At 40.7% G+C, this 15,233-nt stretch overlaps 1 protein-coding gene across 1 annotated transcript in view; it reads left to right on the forward strand.

Annotated features, from left to right (window-relative positions):
• LOC126192850 (calpain-9-like) overlaps positions 1-15,233 on the forward strand; it is a 68,009-nt gene that overhangs the window by 47,091 nt on the left and 5,685 nt on the right. Inside the window, exon 5 of the mRNA XM_049932640.1 lies at positions 13,539-13,696. Coding sequence (XP_049788597.1) covers positions 13,539-13,696 — 158 coding nt within the window. The remainder of the gene's footprint in view (positions 1-13,538; positions 13,697-15,233) is intronic.

The raw sequence follows: 15,233 nt of genomic DNA on the forward strand, positions 1-15,233 counted from the left end.
TTTCCCTTCTTTGCCTAGAACTGGTTTTCCATCTGAGCCCTTGATATTCATACAAATGGTTCTCTTTTCTCCAAAGGTCTCTTTAATTTTCCTGTAGGCAGTATCTATCTTACCGCTCATGAGATAAGCCTCTACATCCTTACATTTGTCCTCTAGCCATCCCTGCTTAGTCATTTTGCACTGCCTGTCGATCTCGTTTTTGAGACGTTTGTATTCCTTTTTGCCTGCTTCATTTACTGCATTTTTATATTTTCACCTTTCATCAATTAAATTCAGTATTTCTTCTGTTACCCAAGGATTTCTACTAGCCCTCGTCTTTTTACCTACTAGGTTCTCTGCTGCCTTCACTACTTCATCTCTCAAAGCTACCCATTCTTCTCCTACTGTATTTCTTTCCCCCATTCCTGTCAATTGTTCCCTTATGCTCTCCCTGAAACTCTGTACAACCTCTGGTTATTTCAGTTTATCCAAGTCCCATCTCCTTAAATTCCCACCTTTTTTGCAGCTTCTTCAGTTTTAATCTACAGTTCATAACCAATGGATTGTGATCAGAGTCCACATCTGCCCCTGGAAATGTCTTACAATTTAAAACCTGGTTCCTAAATCTCTGTCTTAGCATTATGTAATCTATCTGAAACCTGTCAGTATCTCCAGGATTCTTCCAAGTATACAATCTTCTTTTATGATTCTTGAACCAAGTGATAGCTGTGATTAAGTTGTGCTCTGTGCAAAATTCTATCAGGCGGCTTCCTCTTTCATTTCTTAGCCCCAATCCATATACACCTTCTATGTTTCCTTCTCTCCCTTTTCCTACTACCGAATTCCAGTCACCCATGACTATTAAAGTTTCGTCTCCCTTCACTATCTGTATAATTTCTTTTATTTCATCATTCATTTCTTCAATTTCTTCGTCGTCTGCAGAGCTAGTTGGCATATAAACTTGTACGACTGTAGTAGGCGTGGGCTTCGTGTCTATCTTGGCCACAATAATGCGTTCACTATGCTGTTTGTAGTAGCTTACCCGCACTGCTATATTTTTATTCATTATTAAACAGATTCCTGCATTACCCCTATTTGATTTTGTATTTATAACCGTGTATTCACCTGACCAAAAGTCTTGTTCCTCCTGCCACCGAACTTCACTAATTCCCACTATATCTAACTTCAACCTATCCATTTCCCTTTTTAAATTTTCTAACCTAGCTGCCCGATTAAGGGATTTGACATTCCACGCTCCGATCCTTAGAACGCCAGTTTTCTTTCTCCTGATAATGACGTCCTCTTGAGTAGTCCCTGCCCGGAGATCCGAATGGGGGACTGTTTTACCTCCGGAATATTTTACTCAAGAGGACGCCATCACCATTTAATCATACAGGAAAGCTGCATGCCCTCGGGAAAAATTACGGCCGTAGTTTCCCTTTCTTTCAACCGTTCGCAGTACCAGCACAGCAAGGCCGTTTTGGTTAATGTTATAAGGCCAGATCAGTCAATCATCCAGTCTGTTGCCCCTGCAACTACTGAAAAGACTGCTGCCTCTCTTCAGGAACTACAAGTTTGTCTGGCCTCTCAACAGATACTCCTTATATAAGAATGGTAAAAAGACGGACACCCAAAACTATAGGCCAATATCCTTAACATCAGTTTGCTACAGAATTCTTGAACATATTCTGAATTCTATAATAATAAATTTTCTTGAGACGGATAAGCTTCTGTCTACAAATCAGTGTGGATTCATAACGCATCACTGGTGAAACTCAGTTTGCCTTTCTTTCATATGATGTTCTGCAAATCATGGATAATGGCCAATAGGCAGATTCCATAGTCATACCAAGCGAGGTGGCGCAGTGATTCAAACCCGCGTCCGGCTAGCCAGGTTTTCCGTGATTTCGCTAAATCGCTTCAGGAAAATGCCAGGATGGTTCCTTTGACAGGGCGCTGCCGACTTACTTGCCCATTCTTCCGTAATCCATACTTGCGCTCCGTCTCTAATGGCCTCGTTGTCAACGGGACATTAAACACTACTACTGCTATTTCCGGAATGCTTTTGACACAGGGTCCCACTACAGACATTTAACGAAGGTCCAAGTATACGGATTACGCTCCCAGATTTGTAAGTGGCTTGAAGACTTCTTGAAATAGAAACTAGTCTGTTTCCTCGACAGAGAGTGTTCATCAGAGACAACGTCAGGAATTCCCCAGGGAAGCGTGATAGGACTGTGGTGTGCCCCTGCATATTCGGCCACACATCTCACAGATATGCTCCGTGGGCTAGGTACGGTCCCTGGTACGGCCCCTACCTCATCTTGGAGGTTGTTCGATGGTCAGTAGGTGAGAATTCCGCAATAGTTGCCAGTTGTAGGTTAGTCGAAGGTATTTTAGAGTGTTAGTTAGCTGGATGGGATGATCATAAATGGTGAAGTAGAAGTCGTGGAGACGGGAGGTGAGGGTGGTGCGCCCTATAATTATTGCCTAGGTTTTGGAGGTGTTAATCTTCAGCAGCCATTGGTCCGCCAGGAGGTAAACTCATTGAGGTAGATTTGGAGGGACGTTTTGGAATTTCTGGATAGTAGGATAGAGGGCAGGAATGTGGTGTCGTCAGCATGCTGAAGAAGATGTATGGGAGGAGATGGCTTGGACATATTGGCAATGTATAAGGTGTAACGGAGAGCGGAGAGAACGGAACGTTGCGGCACACCAGCAGTGGGGCGGAAGCTACAGGAATTGGTGTTGTTAAGAATGACATATGATGGGCGATTGTAGAGCAAGGATGCAAGAAGGCGTACATAGTTGACTGGAAGTGCATTAGTCTGGAGTTTGAAAAGCAGAGCTGCATGCCATATGTGGTCATATGCTTTCTCTAGGTCGAGGGAGACAAAGATGGCGGATTTAAAGTTGTTGAGCTATTGGGATAGGAGATGGGTGAGGTTTAGGTGTTGATCATCAGCAGAGAAGGAGGGACGGAAGTCACACAGTGTAATGGAAGCAGATGGAATTCGTGTAAATGTCGGTGGATGCGTCGGGAGAGAACGGATTCAAAGACCGTGCTAAACACTGTGGTGAGGCAGATTGTGCAATACGAGGTGTTTGTTTGGTTCAAGCAGAAGTAGGATTTAGGAGATTTTCCACAGGTTGGAATAGTAGCCTGTGGAGAGGTTAGTGGTATACTTGTACCGGATTACAACAGTGATGAGAAAAAGGGGTCGTGGCCAGGCGATGTGTTGCGTTTGCTGTGAAGTGCTTGCTTATGTCCTCTGCTATGATTGGAGTGTTTAATTCTGTTTCTGGTATGTTGTTCAAGTACCGGAAGCTGGGAACCATGGGCGGGAGTGAGCAGTCTGTGCGTTTGTGGACAGTAGGGAATGACGCCGTCACACCCTAACGTGAGCACCGTCAGCCGCGTCCAGGGGCACCGCTCCGCTGGATCTGCAAGCTGACTACCCACGAGTAAGCAGCCTCCTGGGAACGTGTCGTTACGGCACGTGGCCGCTTATCAGTTGCCTCTCCACGAGCTCCTAACATAGTGGAACTGTGTTGTTACTTCTCCACGGGGCCCCTCCTGCACACACACCCTCCCCCCCCCCCTCCACCCTCTTATCACTTCGACGCTCATTGGCTTCGTCCTACGGTGCTCCTGGTATCGTCAAAGGTCGACATTTCGGTTGCAATGTGTACATTTCGGTTGCAGACTGTGTACTGAGTTCATTTCTTGTTTAATAAATAAGCAGTTGTTATTTCGACGTTTGCCTATCAGTTACTACCTTGGTTCACCACTCGGATAAAGGGTACATCAAGGACCGCTGTTACTCTCTATATATTTAAAGGATGTGACAGAGAGGGTGAGCAGCAATCTGTGGCTGTTTACTGATGACGTTTTAGTATACGGGAAGGTGTCTTCGTTGAGTGACAGTAGAAGGATACACGATTACTTAGGACAAAATTTGTAGTTCGTGTGATGCATGGTAGCTGACTTTAAATGTAGAAAAAATATAAGTTAATGAAAATGAATTGGAAAAGCAGTCCTGTAATTTTCAAAAACAGCACTGGTAGTATGCTGCTTGACATAGTCACGATTAAATATGTAGGCGTAATGTTGGAAAGCGGTTTGAAATGGATCAAGCACATATTGGCAGTAGTAGGGAAGGCGAATGGTCCATTTCGATTTATTGGGAGAATTTGGGGAAAGTGTAGTTCGTCTATGAAGGAGACGGCGTATAGAACACCAGTGCGACCCACTCTTCAGTACTGCTCTAGTGTTTGGGATACCCACGACATCGGGTTAAAGGAAGACATCGAAGCCATTCAGAGGCAAGCCACGAGATCTGTCAACGATAGGTTCGCTCAACACGCAAGTATTATGGAGATTCCACGTGAATTCAAGTGGAAATCCCTGGCGGGAGAACAACTTTCTTTTTGCGAAACACTATTGAGTAAATTTAGGGAACCGGTATTTGAAGCTGACCCCGGAAAGATTCTACTGCCGCCAATGAACATTTCGCTTATGACTACGAAGATAAAATAAGAAAACTTAAAGATCGTAAGAAATGATATAGACAGTCGGTTTTCCTTCGCGCTATTTGCGAGTGTAACAGGAAAGGAAATGATTAGTAGTGATACAAGGTACCCTCCGCCACGCACCATCCAGTGGCTCGAGGAGTGTTTAAGTAGATATAGACCTACAGAGTGAAAAATGTTATTTAAATGGGCAACCAGTAGGAATATATATGTATAGTATTTGCTGCGCTGCACGGAGGTCTGTTACTACCTATCGTTTTGAAGTGTGGGTCAAATCGTTAAATTAAGTAAGATATGGTCTAGCATTCTAGAATTTCAGAGATAAACAATTTTCAGTTGTAGTATCCGAATATCATATTAGCCTAGACGGTGAATGACATGGAAAGCAGTTCTGGTTATCTTGTGTGTCATTTGTCTTGTCCAGTACTTCAAAAGTGAACATGTAAAAGATGGCAGACATCACCCATAAAATTGTAAAGTTTTAACCAGAAATGAACCTGAGGTTCAATTAATGAAAGCTGAAGGCATGTGACTATTGCACGAAGGAGGAAGAAATTTTAGGGTTTAACAAGGAGATCATTAGAAACGGAACTCATCCTTGACTTGGATAAGGATGGGGAAGAGAATTTTCCTTAAGCGATTTTAGGAAAACCACGGTAGTCTAAATCTAAATGCTTGAAAGCTAGTCTTGCTTGGTTTATGTAAGCTAGGCAGTTAATGTAAACTCATTGTTCCATTTGACTAGAATGCCTTACGAGTGCGCATCAAGTGGTGGAATTGAACTAATAACTCGTCTAGGCTGACGGCTAAAATTGGTTATCATATCATGTCATTACTTGCCGAGGAAAGCGGCCGTTTGTTGAAAGAGATTAGCTATGTCAATTCAAGCTCCGTATTTTTTTCAACGTATCAGACCATTCTTCTGAGCGCATTTCATTCCTTGTCGATTTTTATCACTCAGTCGTGCCTGTAGCTGCTGTAGCTGAGGGTCCATCATACAGCAACCTCCTTGGTCGGGATTCTTTTGCGGAAGTAAATACACTGACAAGTTTTCCGCATCGCAGGGGTGCTCCACCTGGAAACTGAAATAAGTGGCGACTGACAGCTTATAAAAAGTGTAGTAAGAAGCTAGTTTAAACTAAAGTTGCCTCTCGTTTGAGACCCATATAATAGCGGTAATTGTATTTTCTCGCTAATATTACAACAACAAAAAATCGAGACTAATCGGCACCAAAAGAAAATTTTAAGCCTAATTAGAAAAATGGTAACTCCTTATTACGTGTAGAGCAAGATACAACAATATTGTTACGTGAGCGGTTCGCTTCGCGGTTGGGGCGTGTACGTCTTCTGTAGGATATACTGGCAGTTAGGCTGGTAGTTGAACGCAGGGCGGATAAGATACGCACTATCAACTAAATCGATCGAAACCATTTTGGGTTGTCTTTCCATGATACGTTCTATAAAGAAATTAAACAGCACAATTCTAGCTCATTGGATCACCAATCACAGCTATCAATTATAAATTTTCACCAATCACCAGAAATTTTATCTCCACCAAGTTGTATCTCAGTCCTAGGTAATTGCATTGATGAATTAAAGTCACCCAACCCAGTTGACATAATCTGCCTCTCTGAACACCGTGTGACCACTGGTATAGGAACTAGGCCTAAGCACAATGAGAAACTCAGATAGGAGAGTACTGCAAATGTTAGAATAAGGAAAGGTTCTCATAAAAGTATAATTAAAAATAATGTAAGTATATTTCATCAAAATATTGGGAGTTTAAAGAATAAAGTAGATGAGCTTCTGGTTTGCTTAGAAGATTTAGAAGCTGAGAATGAAATAGATATACTATGCCTGTCTGAGCATCACATTGTTACTGATATGGATAAGGTAAATGTAAGTGGATATAAGCTCTCTGCACATGTAATGAGAGAAAATATGGAGAAAGGAGGAGTTGCCATATATGTCAAAAGTTATCATTGTGCAAAAAGTATAGAAACAAAAAAGTTTTGTGTAGAGAAACATATAGAAGCATGTGCCTGTGAGCTTAAATTAAATAAAGGCACATTTATAATTGTAACTGTATATAGGTCCCCATCAGGAAATTTTCATCCATTTCTGAAAAATTTGGACTCCTTGTTGTGCTATCTGTCAGACAGGGGGAAGCAAATTATTATTTGTGGGGACTTCAATGTAGATTCTCTGAAAGAGGGTAATAGGAAAAATGACCTTGAAGTATTACTCGGTTCTTTCAATTTGACACCCGTTATTGATTTTCCTACTCAGGTGGTAAAGGATAGCAGCTCACTGATAGATAACTTCTTTATAGACCAAGATAAGTTTAACCAGATACATGCTCAGCCTGTTGAGAATGGTCTTTCTGATCATGGTGCACAGCTAGTTACAATATATGACATAGCTCCATTCAGCAATACTAAACAGTCCTCCAAAGTAGTACGTTCAGTCAATGATTTAACAATTGCAAATTTCAGGGAAAGCCTACAGCAGTTAGACTGGGATGAGGTTTACCGTGAACCTGATGCCAATTTAAAATATAATTTATTTCATGACATTTTTGTAAATGCATTTGAAAACTGCTTCCCCAAGAAAATAGTTAAATATACTCGTAAGAAACCTTGTAACAAACCATGGCTTACTAAGGGTATAAAAATATCTTGTAACCGGAAAAGGGGAATGTATCTGACAGCAAGAAAGAGTAGTGACCCAGAAACTATCAAAAATTATAAAAACTACTGTGTTATATTAAGAAAAGTTATTAAAAAATCCAGGAGTATGTGTATCATGTCTGAAATCAGCAACTCTGATAATAAAATTAAAACAATTTGGAATATTATTAAAAGAGAAACAGGTCAACCAAGAGCAGAGGAAGACAGTATTACCATCAAATTGAATGAAAACTTTACGAACAAAAAGTCAGAAGTTGAAAATATTTTTAATAATCATTTTCTAAATGTTGTGGATATAGTAGGATCCAGGTGTTCATTAGAAGATGCTAGGCTGTTAATGGAAGAGGCCATACCTATGCAATTTGATACAATTGAAATCTCACCCACTTCTCCCTCTGAAATTAGGAAAATAATAAACTTGCTTAAAAGCAAAAACTCATATGGAATTGATGGCATTTCCAGCAAAATACTAAAAGCTTGTTCTCAACAGATAAGTAAGATTCTCAGTCACCTGTGTAATAGCTCTCTGGAACAGGGCATTTTCCCAGATAGACTGAAATATGCTATTGTTATACCTTTGCATAAAAAGGGGGATAGATCTGATGTCAACAATTACCGTCCAATCTCCCTTCTAACAGCTTTATCCAAAATTTTTGAGAAAGTAATGTATTCAAGAGTAGCTTCACATATCTGTAAAAATGAAGTACTAACCAAATGTCAGTTTGGTTTCCAGAAAGGTTTTTCAACAGAAAATGCCATATATGCTTTCACCAGTCAAATTTTGAATGATCTGAATAACCGAACACCACCCATTGGGATTTTTTGTGATCTCTCAAAGGCTTTTGATTGTGTAAATCATGAAATTCTGCTAGACAAGCTCAAGTATTGTGGTATGAGTGGGACAGTGCACAAATGGTTTAATTCGTACCTAACTGGAAGAGTGCAGAAAGTAGAAATAAGTAGTTCTCGTAACATGCAAAGATCAGCACATTCCTCAAACTGGGGAACTATCAAGAATGGGGTTCCACAAGGGTCAGTCTTGGGTCCTTTGTTGTTCTTATTATATATTAATGACTTGCCATTCTATATTCATGAAGAGGCAAAGTTAGTTCTCTTTGCTGATGATACAAGTATAGTAATCACACCTGACAAACAAGAATTAACTGATGAAATTGTCAATACTGTCTTTCAGAAAATTACTAAGTGGTTCCTTGTAAACGGACTCTCACTGAATTTTGATAAGACACAGTACATACAGTTCCGTACAGTGAATGGTATGACGCCATTAATAAATATATACCTTAATCAGAAGCATATAGCTAAGGTAGAATATTGCAAATTTTTAGGTGTGTCCATTGATGAGAGATTAAATTGGAAGAAACACATTGATGATCTGCTGAAACGTTTGAGTTCAGCTACTTATGCAATAAGGGTCATTGCAAATTTTGGTGATAAACATCTTAGTAAATTAGCTTACTACGCCTATTTTCACTCATTGCTTTCATATGGCATCATATTTTGGGGTAATTCATCACTGAGGAATAAAGTATTTATTGCACAAAAGCGTGTAATCAGAATAATAGCTGGAGTCCACCCAAGATCATCCTGCAGACATTTATTTAAGGATCTAGGGATATTCACAGTACCTTCTCAGTATATATACTCTCTTATGAAATTTGTTATTAACAACCAAACCCAATTCAAAAGTAATAGCAGTGTGCATAACTACAATACTAGGAGAAAGGATGATCTTCACTATTCAAGATTAAATCTAACTTTGGCACAGAATAGGGTGAATTATACTGGCACTAAAGTCTTTGGTCACTTACCAAATAGTATCAAAAGTCAGGCAGATAACCAACAAGTATTTAAGGAGAAATTAAAAGAATTTCTGAATGACAACTCCTTCTACTCCATAGAGGAATTTTTAGATATAAATTTAAAAAATATATTAAAAAAATAAAAAAAATAAAGAAAAACAAAAAAACACAATATAATAAAGTTGTTATATTAACTTAAGTATGTTGTTAAATTAACCTAATTATGTCATGTATTGGAAAATTCGACTCGTTCCACATCATTACGAAATATCGTATTCATGATCCATGGAACTAGTATTAATCTAATCTAATCTAATCTAATCTAATCTTCGTGGTCGAGCATGTACTGGGCTTTCACTCAAAACAACCGTCACTGCCAAAGGCAACTGCCGCTAGCAACAAGCAATGACATGGATTACGTTTGACTGCAGTGAACTGTAACAGCCGATAAACGGCCACAGTGCATCAAATGCTGGACAACAACCAGGGAGCAACCATACTATCCGGAAACATCTCCTCGGTATGGAGTGCTTATGCCACCGCTCCAGGCCTGAACTCACCCCGACTGAACAGTTCTGGTACGCCATCGACAGACATGTGACAGGTAGGTAGAAATTTATCAGATAGACCACTCCCTCCTGATATTCTGTCATTTGCTAGCGCCGCCCGCCATCGCCATGGAGACAGCAATGTCGCGGACTTCAGTTCTCCCTTGCGTTAAGCGGTGACCACGATGTTGTTTCTCGGTATTGTTTCTACACACATTGTAACATTTATAATTTTTAGCTCTGGAACATTTTAAAATAACTACTACTTTCTACACTCACTGAAACATCTATACTTTTTAGCTCTGGAACATTTTAAAATACTGTTCTAATTAGACGAGGTGGGAGAGTTGAATAATAACAGGATCAAATATAGAAGACTGCTCAAAGTAAAGATAGGTAGAAAATTAACCGTCTATCACGACTATTTCCCGTTTAGAATAATTCTCAGATCAACCTGAATACCAATGTAAGCATAGCACTGCTGACCCGTTACTAAGGTTGAGCAGCAACTTAACAGATTTGACTGCTGCCCTCTTTTTGGATACAGAACGTTCCTTCTCCAAGGAATACACGCTGGAATTCTTTACAAAATGTTAAGGTACAAGTTCCCACATGAAATAGTATAGTGAATAGCTGGCCTCATCGGCAACAAAAGTGTACAAGTACGAGTTGGAGTCAAATGTCACCTTAAATCAAAAATGGGAGTTCTTCAAGAAGCCGTTATCTCCATACTGCTGTAGACAAAATACACTACTGACATCCGCAACATAGGAGGCGGAATGAAGGCGCAGACGGCTTTGTACATGGATAACACCACTGAAGCCGCCGGCACACAGACCGTGCTGTCGAACGTCAACGTTGAGCGTGCTGAGTTCGACGTGCTGCTGAACGCTCAGGAACGATGCGACTTGTGCATTCGGTGCGTGTGACCCAACGTGGTATATGCGATCGCATCGCACTCCAGCGGCTGTTGCTGGATGTTCTAGTTCGTAAAGCACACTGTTTACTAAACGGACGCGCGTAAAATTCACAAAATGGTTCAAATGGCTCTAAGCACTATGGGATTTAATATCTGAGGTCATCAGTCCCCTAGACTTAGAACCACTTAAACCTAACTAACCTAAGGACATCACACACATCCATGCCCGAGGCCGGATTCGAAGCTGCGACCTAGCAGCAGCGTGGCTCCGGACTGAAGCGCCTAGAACGGCTTGGCCAAAAATTCACACTTTAGCTCTATTAAAACGCACATTTCCTCCGTTGTCCGCATGCTGGTCACGTTGTTCTATATGTAACCTACATAAATTAAAACTTCAATATCCATGTAGCCTACATGTTTTAAGGCAAAAAGAGAAGTACCATGTCCAATCAATAAGGACAAGGGCTTTCAAAAGTTCCAGTACAAACAGTGCAATACAAACTTGCCAGAGTTCTCCACATAAGATAAACATTATTTCATCATTCCCACATTTTAGTAAAACCCCAAGGTTATTCTTACTTGATCACTGTTCCTACTCAGTAGCAGAATCTTTACGACATGTGAATTACGAAACTGAAAAGAAAAAAGGAGCAAAATATCTTTATACAACTAGCGCAAGCTGTCCTGTAGATTAAGCCAATCAAACAAACTCACTCCTAACAAAAAGGTAAACTTGTATTTACATAACATCAAATATTATACTACATACTTATATTAAACTAATAATAAAGCATCAGAATCTATTAAATACGCGAAGGTTAGGAAAAAATAGATAAGGCAAGGCGTGAACCACCGTCACTAATGAGCACCTCCTTGTGAGTCGGTAATGCTACTCACTACGCTCGGAATATCTGACATGGGAGATATTGCTCTGCACGTTCGGAAAGACTCCCGAACGTGCTGTTCCACGCTATGACGTCTGAAACTCGGCACGCTCAACGTTAGGATGCACGCTCTGTGTGCTGACGGCTGGTGTCACGCCCCCACCTTCTATACAATCGATGAACAGGCGAACAACTACGTGACCAAACTAGAAATCTGTCTCAGTAAATGGGAAATTCGATCGAACCCGACCAAAGCCCAGATAATTCTGTCTAAGCATGTAAATCTCACCAATCTTGGGCTGCAGACCCTCACAAACCCAATATTCGATTCTGGAGCAAGGAAATTTCTCCACGATCTAATGTGAAATATCTTGGAATCTACCTAGACAACCTTCTAAATTGCCAGAAAAACACATTAGAAAAATTTAAACAAACCGAAACCGGATTCAACCTAAGGGCGGCTTTTGAAATACAGAACACATGGAGTTGATCGACCAGTGGCTTCTTACATAAAAAGTCGTTATCCGCCTCATTCTCGAATATGAATCTCAAGCACGGATCATGTCAACAAGCAAAGCAAAAAGAATCCTGTCTGCTGAGCGGAGGATGCTGCGTATTGCTGTAAATCAACGTCATGATTTCCTTACAAATTCTCTACACGAAACCATCAATACCAAAAACAAAGAATCAAAGAAAAATGCGCCACATTTGGACTTAACAGACTACTTCACGACGGGCGCACAAAATCTGTTCTACAACATGATCCTACAAGGTTCAGCGTTCCAAAATTCAAATTCTCTTCCCCTCTCTACATCATTCTAGAAGCCATATCAGACTCTGTTCACCAGATGTCTCTAGCCAATGATGAAGTGAACGAGGTCGCCCACAGACCGAAGCTACCCAGAAGGACTTGTGATGGTTTACCATTATGATACAGCAAAATAACTGACCAAGCAATCGTATTTCCTATAATTTCTACAGAACGAAACGAAATTTTCCATTGGTTAAATTTGCAATCTCACAATGATAACAAGGATTATCTGACCATCGCATTTCATATTTCAAAGGCGCACCTGAATATTACTGGAGATGCACACAAAAGTGTGAAGATAACAGCACAGTTACTTTCACGCGATTCTGCCAAGTTGTGAAATATGCGCTGAAGAAAACGCGACTGCGACTTTACTGAACTGCTAAACAATGCGTTTTAAACTCGAGATACTCCAAATATGAGGCGATTTCTCTGAAAAGTAAATACGGCTTCAGCCTTAGAAACAGGAGAGTATTTTAAAGTTTTTGGAAATCTATTTGGCTATTATTGTAGGGATCTTTATGGAAGGGTGACTCTCCAAGCATTTTAGAAATACATTTGGACATCCGTGGTTTCAGTTATTAGTCATTCTAGAGTATGGGAACGTCTTACTGACTGCTAGGTTGAACCAAGACAGCTAGGGATTGTGGTCCTGATCCATTTCAAAACAATTATACAGCGTTAAAAGTACAAAATAAGATGATCCTTGAAACACTTACGGGAAATACGAACGTTATTCCTTTCTCTGATGGTGATATAATTGCTGAGGACACGGTACATACATCTGTCTCTTTTTCCATTGACGTTTTGACAATGATAGAAGAATGTTCTTCAAATAATACACTTTCCTTGTTTTTAGTAGGTATCAGATCTCCTCAAATTTGAAACGCTGTGACAGAGTAGCCTTGCTTCATAATAAACCATATTAGGGTTCATTTTATATTCCTATAAGAAGTGACATGGGCTCTAGCCTTGTCTTTATTGTCACTAGTTGTTTCATCAGGTCCTTATGTTATCTGTCTTTTATTAATGGCCAGCCAGAGTGACCGAGCAGCAGCTGACTACCTGCTACTATTTCTACGGCGTTACAGCTTTACAAAGCGACCAGTGTGTACTTTTAAGGGGCTGTCTAATATTTTGTACGGTGAGTTTACTTGTCGTCATTTTTCGTAAACACTGTGAAATCGTCACGCTGTATTCAGAAAATTATGAATAGCTACTAAACCTGTTTTTGGAGTCAAGGATTCCTTTCTTTACAATATTAGTCACAAGCGATATTCCCTTGCAACACAAAAAACTGCACAGTGAAGAAAAGCACGTCCGATAACAGTGTATGTGTGTGTTGCCAGCGCAGACGGCGACGATGTGGGCGATGGCGCTGATGTTGGTGACGGAGGTGGCGGTGGCGGCGTCGAGGGGTGCGGCGTGCTGGTGGCGCTGATGCAGGAGCTGCGGCGGGCCGAGCGCAGCCGCCTGCTGCGGGCGCTGCCCATTGCCGTCTTCCTCTACAAGGTCGGTGCGGCTCCTCTCCGCTAACACTGCCCTCACGTGTCTGCTATAAACAGCGCGCCTTTTCGAGAACTGTATCACAGGCTCCAGTTTCCAAATGGTTCAAATGGCTCTGAGCACTATGGGACTTAACATCTCTGGTCATCGGTCCCCTAGAACTTAGAACGACTTAAACCTAACTAACCTAAGGACATCACACACATCCATGCCCGAGGCAGGATTCGAACCTGCGACCGTAGCGGTCGCGCGGCTCCGGACTGAGCGCCTAGAACCGCTAGACCACCGCGGCCGGCTCCAGTTTCCACTTAGAGCCGTTGATGTACCCATCAGGTGACAATCTGCACACTTTTTTATTTTTATAAACGCTAATTTTCTTTATTTTTATGAATTCTATGGGGAATGTCTTGAATCGAAGTTATAAGGTAAAACTAAAACGAGAGTAATGGCATACAGTCAAATTTAATTAAGTGATACTGAAGGAATTAGAGTAGGAAATGAGACATAGAAAGTAGTAGATGAGTTTCACTACTTTTGGACAACAAAATAACTGATGACGGCCGAAGCAGAGATGATGTTAAATGCAAACTGACAACGGCAAGAAAGTGTTTCTGTAAACGAAAATTTGTTAAACTCAATTAAAAAGATAAATGTTAGGAGGTCATTTTTAAAGGTATTTCCCTGGAGAGCAGCGTTGTACGGAAGTGAAACGTGAGCGATAAACAGCATAGGCAAGAAGAGAATAGAAACATTTGAAGTGTGGTATTAAAGAAGAAAGCTGAAGAATAGATGGGTAAATCAAATAGCAAATGAGGGGGGACTGAATTGCGCTGGGGAGGGGAAAAACACTTTCATGGTCCAAATTGAGTGAAACAAGAGATTGGTTGGTAGTACACATATTGAAGCATCAAGCAACAGTCAATGGTAGGAAATGTGTATGGGTGGGAAGAGGGGAGGTAAAAATTGTGGATAGAGACTAAGGTTTGGCTTCAGTAAAAATGTAAAACTGGATGTAAGTTGCAGTAGTTATGCAGAGACGAAGAGGCCCGCACAGAACAGACTAGTGTGGAGATATGCGTCAAACTATTCTTCGGACTCAAGACCCCAAGAATAACAAAATAAACCTAATGTAAATATGACGGCCATCTTGTCTCCATACTGTGACTGTAAAATCATAACATAATACTTATACATAACGAACACATCATTATGTATTAGTACAATGTGACGTGTTATCTCACTTTGAAAAAGTTGTGGAAAATGAAAGGTGATTCAAAGAAGTGCTACAGAAATGTGCACACGTGCTAGACGACTGCAGCAACCAATGAACGCACAGGCAGGAGGCACATTGCTATGGGCCCAACGAAGACCCTCGAAAGGCAAGAAATTAGCGCTTATCTAGTTAACAGTATTAGTACGATAAATAATTTTTGCATTATTTGTATGCATTGATGCCGGATGATGAGGACTAGTACTCTATAGACTTTGCCAATAAATTAATGTAATAAGTTAATACTCTTATTTTCACCTATTGCGGTACACA

Source organism: Schistocerca nitens, chromosome 1, assembly GCF_023898315.1.
Source record: "Schistocerca nitens isolate TAMUIC-IGC-003100 chromosome 1, iqSchNite1.1, whole genome shotgun sequence".
In the NCBI taxonomy this organism is placed as follows: domain Eukaryota; kingdom Metazoa; phylum Arthropoda; class Insecta; order Orthoptera; family Acrididae; genus Schistocerca; species Schistocerca nitens.